The sequence below is a fragment of the Labrus bergylta genome, chromosome 5 (genome assembly GCF_963930695.1).
Source record: "Labrus bergylta chromosome 5, fLabBer1.1, whole genome shotgun sequence".
Taxonomy (NCBI): domain Eukaryota; kingdom Metazoa; phylum Chordata; class Actinopteri; order Labriformes; family Labridae; genus Labrus; species Labrus bergylta.
Window position 1 is genome coordinate 24,751,409 of NC_089199.1, and position 8,905 is coordinate 24,760,313.

The 8,905-nt window shown below is 46.1% G+C and overlaps 1 protein-coding gene across 1 annotated transcript in view; it reads left to right on the top strand.

Annotated features, from left to right (window-relative positions):
* The first annotated feature begins 618 nt into the window (after nucleotides 1–618).
* Nucleotides 619–8,905, top strand: part of rims4 (regulating synaptic membrane exocytosis 4) — a 29,159-nt gene continuing 20,872 nt past the window's right edge. Inside the window, exon 1 of the mRNA XM_065955255.1 lies at nucleotides 619–2,259. Within this exon, the coding sequence (XP_065811327.1) occupies nucleotides 2,163–2,259 (97 nt within the window). The 5' untranslated portion in view covers nucleotides 619–2,162. The remainder of the gene's footprint in view (nucleotides 2,260–8,905) is intronic.

Below are 8,905 nucleotides of genomic sequence, written 5' to 3' on the forward strand. Positions count from 1 at the left end.
ATCGCTTCGCTCCACGTGCTTGTTTGATAAATTAAGCGTATTCGACAATAACAATCTCCTCCTGCCTCCCAATTTGGTTTCTTACCGCAAAGGGAACCATTGCACCTTCATCTGATTCATGGCAACCTTCCCCTTTATACTCATCATCACGACACTGTCTCGACCCTCGCTGTAACCCGGTAATATTCAGAAGGATACAAACACTCACACCATTAAGTTTTACTGTCAGATCCATCATAACAACTCTGGTCACGATCGCACCACTAGATCCCTCTCTCAAACATTCACCTCAGTACCTGTTTTCACAAAAAGCTGAGGTCAAAGGTCAGAGGTCAGCGGTGGTTCTTATATACAGACACTAAATCGCCCACATTATATCAGGACAACAACCTCAACCTCACTTGAAGCAGGCATACAAACGCCACCCTATGGACGGACAAACATGCAATCACCGGTTTAACTTATATCTGTTCATTTCAGTACGGCTCCACTGTTCCCGACGACGGATAGCGTCTCAACGCTTTCTCTTAATTTCCTGTGGAGAGCTGCAGAGGCAGTCGCGCAGTGCATGTTGGGATCGTTGCGGCGAGTTTTGACAAAGAATCGACCAGAGCTCTATTCTATGCAAATGAGTCCAGGGCATGATGCATGATGGTTCCTCACAGCTGCTTTAACAAAGTGGGACTTCATATCTGTGGGTTAAATATCCAGCATCATAAACTTTGATAAAAAAAAAAAAAAAACATTCAGTATGGATTGTTGGCTTGGCTTCAGATGATCTTTGACTCGGACACAGTCGCAGGGCATCGATATTGAACGACATTAGGAGATGAAGAAACACAAACACACATTGTGAACTCGCCCTGCCCTGCTTTGCCTCCACATCTCCAAAGCCACACCCATATTCCCTCATCCTCACTCTGATTGGCTTAGCTGCCAGCAACAGTCTGCTCTCCATCCCCTCTGTTTCCCCGCTCCCTCCCTCTCTCTGTTTCTCTGTTTCTCTCTCTCTCTCGCTCTCCACACAGCTCGCCCGTGAATGAGTCCACTCAGACACAAGCTGTTAAACAGAGCAGCCTCTCTCTCGCTCGTTCTCTCAGGAGCAGACAGAACAGCAGAGCATCGGCGGCAGAGCGACACAGGACGAAGACATAACACTGAGAAGAACATTTAGAGAAGTGCGTCGCCTGCAAGACCGTGCACATCAGAGCAGAAGCAACAGATTGCTCCCCGGTTGCATCTGTTGCTGCGACTGATGCTCCCCCAGCTGACCTGGGTTTGGATTTGTACAAAATCTCCCGCAACCCGACGTCTCCCAGGCTTTTAAAAGTCAGTTAACCTGTGGGGAAAGAGATGCTTCTGTGATGTCAAAGCACGAGGAAACGACAGCGCCGAGCAACAGGAACGGAAAGCTTTGATTCAGTCAGCAGCGTCTCCTCCCTCCCTTCCTCCCTCCACCAGGATCTGAGGACGAGCAGACAGCCGAGCGGTGAATGCACAAGCAGGCGGAGGGGGTCAGATTGACATGCAGAGTGCAGAGTTCAGGGAGTTTTTAGCTGGAAAACAAAGAGAGCAGGAGCAGGTTTGGTAGCTGCGTGGTGAAGAAGAAGAAGAAGAAGAAGAAGAAGAAGAAGAGGGTAAGACTTTTCCCCCAGACAACAAGAAGTCCATCAGTAGATCAGCTGGACCTGTGAGGATGACGAGGAGGATGTTAACGAGCGTCTGCAGCAGAACAGAAGAGAAACAAGAGTGTGAACATTAGAGACGACATGACAGGAAGAGAGCGACTGAACTCTGCGCTGCACTGCCACAGATAGATTCAGAAACGAAGACATCATCTCCTACAACGTTTGATCATCTGAGGAGAGCGAGCAGAAAGAAAGACACTCATTGGTGGAGGATGATTCTGCACCAGAGCGTTGATTTAGTCGAGTAAGAAGCGCAGAGTAAGAATCTGAAGTTTGAGCACCGCTTTGTTTCGGTGCGAGCGTCTAAGGGGGGGGTGGGGGGGGTGGTGCTTGTTTTTCGACTCTTCTCGAGGTGGATCTGCCGTGGGGGGCAGCTGACAGCCATCCAAGACGCCGCGCGCCGTACTCCGCGTGAAGAATGCCCAGCCGCGCCTGGCCAAGCCGGCCGACCCGGGCCCGACAGCGGGCCTCTACATGGAGAGGTCGCAGAGCCGCATCAGCCTGTCGGCGTCCTTCGAGGCCCTCGCCATCTACTTCCCCTGCATGAACTCCTTCGACGAGGACGATGGGGGTGAGTAAGAATCACACATACACATACGCACGTTAAGAGCACACAAAGATTGATGGAGTCATACATAAAATATGGGACAGAATGCAGATGTCGTTTGTCACCTGCCCGCTGTAGGACGGATGTTTCTGACGCCTCCGTCAGTAAATCACCTGAAACATGAGCGCATCCTGCAAAGTCCTGCTGTCATGTTTACGCACGCTTTTGTTGTTTTCATGGCGGCTGTAGCAGCGCACTGACCTCACCATGGTCTAAGGCTCATCAGGGTTTTTGACAGTTTTCTAAATAAGAATAAAAACGATTTATTTATTAAGATTCTCTGACAATAAAAACACAAAACTACCTTTTCTTCTTTATATTTATGAGTTATAGTTTGCAATATTGAGGTTGTAAACTAAAACTAATGAAACTGAAACGTATGTTAAAAGGCCCCCTGATAATTTCTTAAAGTATTTCCACATATATTTTTGTAAATCGATTTGAATTGTCTGTATTTGTTTTCATTTTTAACTGAGTTGTGAGTTATCGTTTCATCCCAATCAGAGTGTAATGACGTATCTTTGACACGATCTATGCAACAAAATTAAGCTGAAGTGTAAAATCCTGCAGTTCCTCGAGTGTCCACTAGAGGCTGGCTGCAGAAGCACAGGAAGTCACAGACACACCCATTCTAAAAAGCCTGTTTTTACAGCAGAGATTAACATGTTTACAGCCTGGTACAAAAAACCAATAGGTCTGATTATCTCATGTCTCGATCGACACACACTGTACAAGGGGTGAATGTTTTGATGACTCATCAGTTTTGATTTGATGAAGGATAAGAGTTATTCACAATAAGGAGTGTAGCTGACCTGATTGACAGGTGTCACTCCTGAGTCACCAACCCCCTCCCACTCGCTCCAGGTGAATTCTCCTGATTATATCCTGCTGCGTTCTCACATCAGCTCACTCTGACTTTCTGCAGAATAAATACGAGGAGGCTGGAGGAGAAGCTCCGGGTGAAGAGAGAAACATTCAGCTGTTTGTGTTCACACATGACGCTCAGCATGAAAACCTTAGGAGGTTTTCAGGAGTTTTCTGCAGGTGTGAAAGCTCTCTTTGTCATCACAGCTTTCGGCTTGTTTGATAAACAGCAAAGGCCTTAGAGTCATTCAGACGTGTATTTGGTGCATGTATGTTGCCGACCTGTGTGGTTATGTCAGGGTTCAGTGATGAGATTGTCTGCAGGATAAAGAAATCAGATGATGTCATTCTGCTTTTATTGCTACATTACATTACTCCTGATGTCCTCTCTAATACTAATCCTACCGGGAACATTTGGGAGTCTTTCTGATACAGATTGAAGAGGACGCTGACAGATGACAGGTTTTCTGATGAGAAATGTGTTTGTAGGTTTGAGGTGTTAATACGTTTAGATGTGTATGTGACACATTTGAAGTGGTTCACTGTGTTCTTGCTGAGGAAAAACAAACACAGGATGTCAGGGACGGCTGTTCTCTTTAATGCAAAGTTCTGTCTTATTATGCGGGAATACTTTTTTTTCTGTGGAGACGTCCACTTGTTGTGCTTAGTGGAAGCTTTTCATTTCTATTTTAGCAGAGGTCAAAGTTTACAGCCGAGCGAGGCCAAGGGGGGCGGGCTTTGGAGCAATGCATTCTGGTTAATTTTGTGTCTGTACTCCTTTTTACTTTAACGGTAACTTCAGTTTCCGCTGACGTCCAAATCCGCTATTACACGGTGTGATGGACCGAGGACAACCTGAGCGCGAGCAGAGCGCCCCCTATACACAGGGCTTCCCAGACTTAGCCATGCAGCCCCCTATATGGCGTTACCGTCCTGTGTTGACCCCCCTCTTACAATATTTCCCCCTGCGGCACTCCAGAAGTACCTCCATGTAGGTCAAGCAGCACTTAATGATTGAAGTGCCCGAGGCAGAGACGGGCGTTTTGGCTCGTATTCAGTACATTCTCTAAAGAAGTGTTTTTCAGAGTAAGGTTTCTGACCCCCTGGGGGGTACCAGAGGAAAGAGGGTAGGGCGGGGGGGAATGATCCAAAGATACAAATCAACTACCAACATCTTTTGTGTCAATTACATTTTTTAAAGGTATTTTGAGACGTTTTTAATCACTGCATAAAAACTTCTGTTCAACTGTTGAGTGATGTCAAGTCAGGAATTATAACAGTGGGGCGCCGGTGGCCTAGTGGTTACTGCATGCGCCCCATGTACAGAGGTACATGGGCGAATACAAATCTTCATAAGGCCTAATGTACTATAGTCCTCCAAGAGGGCCGCCAGGGTTCGAGTAGGAGCGGGGTTTGGACAGTAATGGAAACTGAGTCAAAGGTTTGGATCATCGTGTTTCAAATTAACATCCAGTTTAAAGATGAATTGAAAACATGAAGCTGATAATGAACTCTGCAGCTCTGCGGGGGGGGGGGGGGGACTGAAACTGAAGGTGTGAGGTTGGAAAGACGGCTCATTTCTGCACCATGCCCCTTACAGCTCAGGCTTAACTGCTCCTGTTGCATCATCGACATTTACATAATAAAACACACCAGAGAGAGAGCAGCCGCAGCATGGTCAGCAGGACGTCATGGTTCTTTTTCATACACATCATCAAAACAGAATACACTGCGTGGCTGCAACCACCTGTTGTTATTCTTCAAACACCTGCCACGACTTTAAGGTCCAATCAGTGAGATGTGTAGAGAGTGAAATGATGAAGCGACCTTACTATATGATCAGACATTAAGGAAACATGCTATGTTGAAGTGCTGGCTTCTCTGACAACAATGCAGCAGCCAGTATGTCCACCTTCTAACTTCAGATTCTGGTCCTGAATGCTCTGGATTTGTTTGGACCAGAGAAGGTAGGCGGTTTTAAAGCACCCCCCTACACGGCAGTTTTGGACGCCCCTCAGTTTGCCAGATGTGAGAGCAGTTATCAGGTCAAACCAACAGGTGTTGCAGTGATGGAAGCGGGCAAGAGAACTGGTTCAGATAGAAGTGATTGTACCCGACCTAAAAGCCTCTGCATGTTTCTAATAAGCTCCACGAGCAGAAACGTGCTCAAACTAGGATCAATATTGGAGATGTTTTTAAAAAATGGAGAGAGGTTAGAACGCAGAAAGGTTTACAGACCGATGCAGAGCTGGATAAACACTGAAGCTTCAGAGTCCACCACATGGCAACCTGCGTGAGCATCGACTCTAGAGAGGAGGGGTCGGGGGGAGACAGCTCTCTACAATGGAATTTGGACCGAAGTACCCATTTTAAACACTAGGGGTCTGAGTTACATACAGCTGAAACGCTGAAGCTGAGTGTGACCTGTGACATTGTTCTTTTCCTGTCAGTAGAATCGACTTATTGATTTGAGTTAACTGATAACACTGCAAACCACCTTCAATCACCTCGCTGAGGATCAATACACCAGCGACGTTCATCCCGCAAAACGTTCCGGACGATTTGTTTGACGATGGTCAATGAACTACTCAGGAGTTGTGCTCTGTGTGCTCTCATTTCTTATACGAGGAAAAAGTGCAAACAGTAAAACAGAATCTCCCTGTTTAACACCTGAGCTGGGACCTTTTGTTTTATGTCTTTACCAATCTTTAATTTCCTGTCTTCTCTGCTGCACTCATCACAAAACGGACAGAACGATGACGCCGTTGTTTTACATGGAAATGTTGCCTGCTTCTTGTTTTTCAAACCTGGTGCAAATTATTCCTCCAAAAAAAGCTTAAAGAAATGGCCTCCCGACATAAACACTGAATGGGTTTGAGAGCGGTGCCCAACTCACACAATCTGAAAGGCCCTAAACTGACTATTTCCACATAGTCTGTGCACGCTGCGTTTCGTCAGCGGCATGGTTTTGTTCCTCAGACAGCGCCCGATGGACTATATGGAAATGAACAGTTACTCCAAAAACCCTCAGATGAAGGGCTGAACGCTGCAAATATCACTTGTATGGAGTTGTGATTCATCTCCTGGGACTTGTTGACCATCAATGTTCCTATACTTAGCACACACACACATCCACATACACACACACACACACACACACACACACACACACACGCTGACACTCTGGCTTGAATCATACATGGTATCAAACACAATCCTGTAGAAGCACTCATGCATTCACAAAATGCTCAAACACAAATTGAAACACGTAATGATTTTACACATGTACTCACAAAAACACACACACACACACACACACACACACACACACACACACACACACACACACACACACACACACACACACATAGAGAACACAGATGTGACAGCAGCGTGTGGGGTAATCAGAGCGAAGCGGCAGGCCGTGGTTTGTGGCTCTCGTTCTAATTAAATGCTAATATGGCCGCTGATTGTGGCTGACTGCAGCTAAAGAGAGGCCTGATTGCAAGTTAATTCTCTCTCTCTCTCCTGTTGTGACTCAGTGTCTCTCGCTCTCTCTCTCTCTCTCTCTCTCTCTCTCTCTCTCTCTCTCTCTCTCCTCTCTCACTCGCTCCTCAGCCCTCCTTTTTACTCCACGACTTTAAAATCCTGTTTGCAGGTTAATTCCGTCTTTCCACCTTTAATTGTCTTTTAATCACTTTCCCTTAATTTTCTCCCGTCGCTCTGTCCCGGTTTAATTCTCAGTTCTCTCTCTCTCTCTCTCGTTCTCTCTCTCTCTCTCTCGTTCTCTCTCTCTCTCTCTCGTTCTCGCTCTCTCTCTCTCTCTCTCGTTCTCTCTCTCGTTCTCTCTCTCTCTCCCTCTCTCTCTCTCTCTCGTTCTCTCTCTCGTTCTCTCTCTCTCTCCCTCTCTCTCTCTCTCTCTCTCGTTCTCTCTCTCTCTCTCTCTCTCTCTCGTTCTCTCGTTCTCTCTCTCTCTCTCTCTCTCACTCTCTCTCTCCTCGTTCTCTCTCTCGTTCTCTCTCTCTCTCTCTCTCACTCTCTCTCTCTCGTTCTCTCTCTCTCTCTCTCTCTCTCGTTCTCTCGCTCTCTCTCTCTCTCTCGTTCTCTCTCTCTCTCTCTCTCTCTCTCGTTCTCTCTCTCTCTCTCTCTCTCTCTCTCTCGTTCTCTCTCTCTCTCTCTCACTCTCTCTCTCTCTCGTTCTCTCTCTCTCTCTCTCTCTCTCTCTCTCTCTCTCTCTCTCACAGCCTGATGGAGGTTTTGTTGCTTTTGCAACTGTCTGCGGGACAGGAAGGAAGTTGTGAACAAATCTTCATAAGGCCTAAAACTTGAGCAGTGCTTTAGGGCTCAACAGTCCTGTTCATTATCTCCATAGTGCATGTGATTATTCGCCATGATGTCATAACCATCACAGGTAGAATGACCACGAGCTCCCTGAGTTTATGCTCCTGAAGGAGACACACGCTCATCTGATATCGACCTTAAGAACAACACGGTTTATTCACGATATCGGGGAAAATAACTACACTACCCACGATCCTAGTGTCCCAGCGACGTCTCTGATTGGTGGAGCTCTCTGTTACCATGGCAATGTTTCCCACAGATTGCGAACTGATGGTTTCACTAACAGGGGAGCTTGTTAGTTAATAGTAAATGTAAATAACCTTGTTCTTGCTGAGGCACCACAAACTACAACACTCTTTTTTACATTGTCAGGAATACAGTTACATTTAAAAAGATTGTGGGATATGTAGTTCCTTGACTGTGGACAAAAAATAACATGTTCACAGTCCTGTACCTTTGCCTTTTCCTCTGTTTTTTAACACCATTTTTGGCCCAGAATCAATTTTTTTAATCGTCAAGAATATCTGGGTAGCTGGTTGTCATGGTTACAGGCTTCAATCTCTTGATCTTTGTGAAAATGTCAATGGAGGATTTGAACAGGGAAATTAACTTTAACACTCTTTAAGCCACATAAAAAGTGGCTGAACTTTCTTTACGATGGAGCAGCAGGCTATGAAGCTTTTCTTTATGTACGTTGTGTCTTCTTAATTATAAAGCTGCAAAAGCTTTGGCTTTAGATGACTCTCATAAACTCAACAATGAAGTTACGCAGCAGAGAGCCAAACGAGGCTGAGTCAGCTGCATCAACCCCAAAACTGTCCTCACATCGCTGTCTCCGACTGGATGTACAGTTTGCTGTTTTTCTGCTCTGTTCTCAAATCTCACACTGTGACAAACACACACACACACACAGCACACACACACACACACACACACACACACTTCATAACCTTATGTATGTGTTATGTAGCAGCAGCTCAGGCGTCAGATTTCGCTGCTCATGGTGACAGACTCACAGCTGACTCTCCTGCATCACAAAGTACAGCGTGAGTAATTATGCAGAGGTCTTATCACCTGTGTGAGAGATACCTAAACCCCTCCTCCATCATTAAACAGCACGCTGCTTTAGCGTCCCAAAAGAGATTAAAGGGAGCGTTCACTTTGTGTGCCGCTCAGAGGAGAAACACAGGACTTATCTGAGGTGACTGACCTTAACGCCTCGAGGCAAGTCAACCAGAAGTCCATTCATCTCTACTGGAATCTCTGTGATATCTGATGTGTCTTTGAAACTCCTCCCCTCCATCATATTTAGGTTGGGAATGTGTCGAGTACGTGTGCTAGCTAAGCTAACAGTCTACCAATGAGCTAACAGGCTGTTCCCTTCCATTCAGTTGGAAATCTCTCT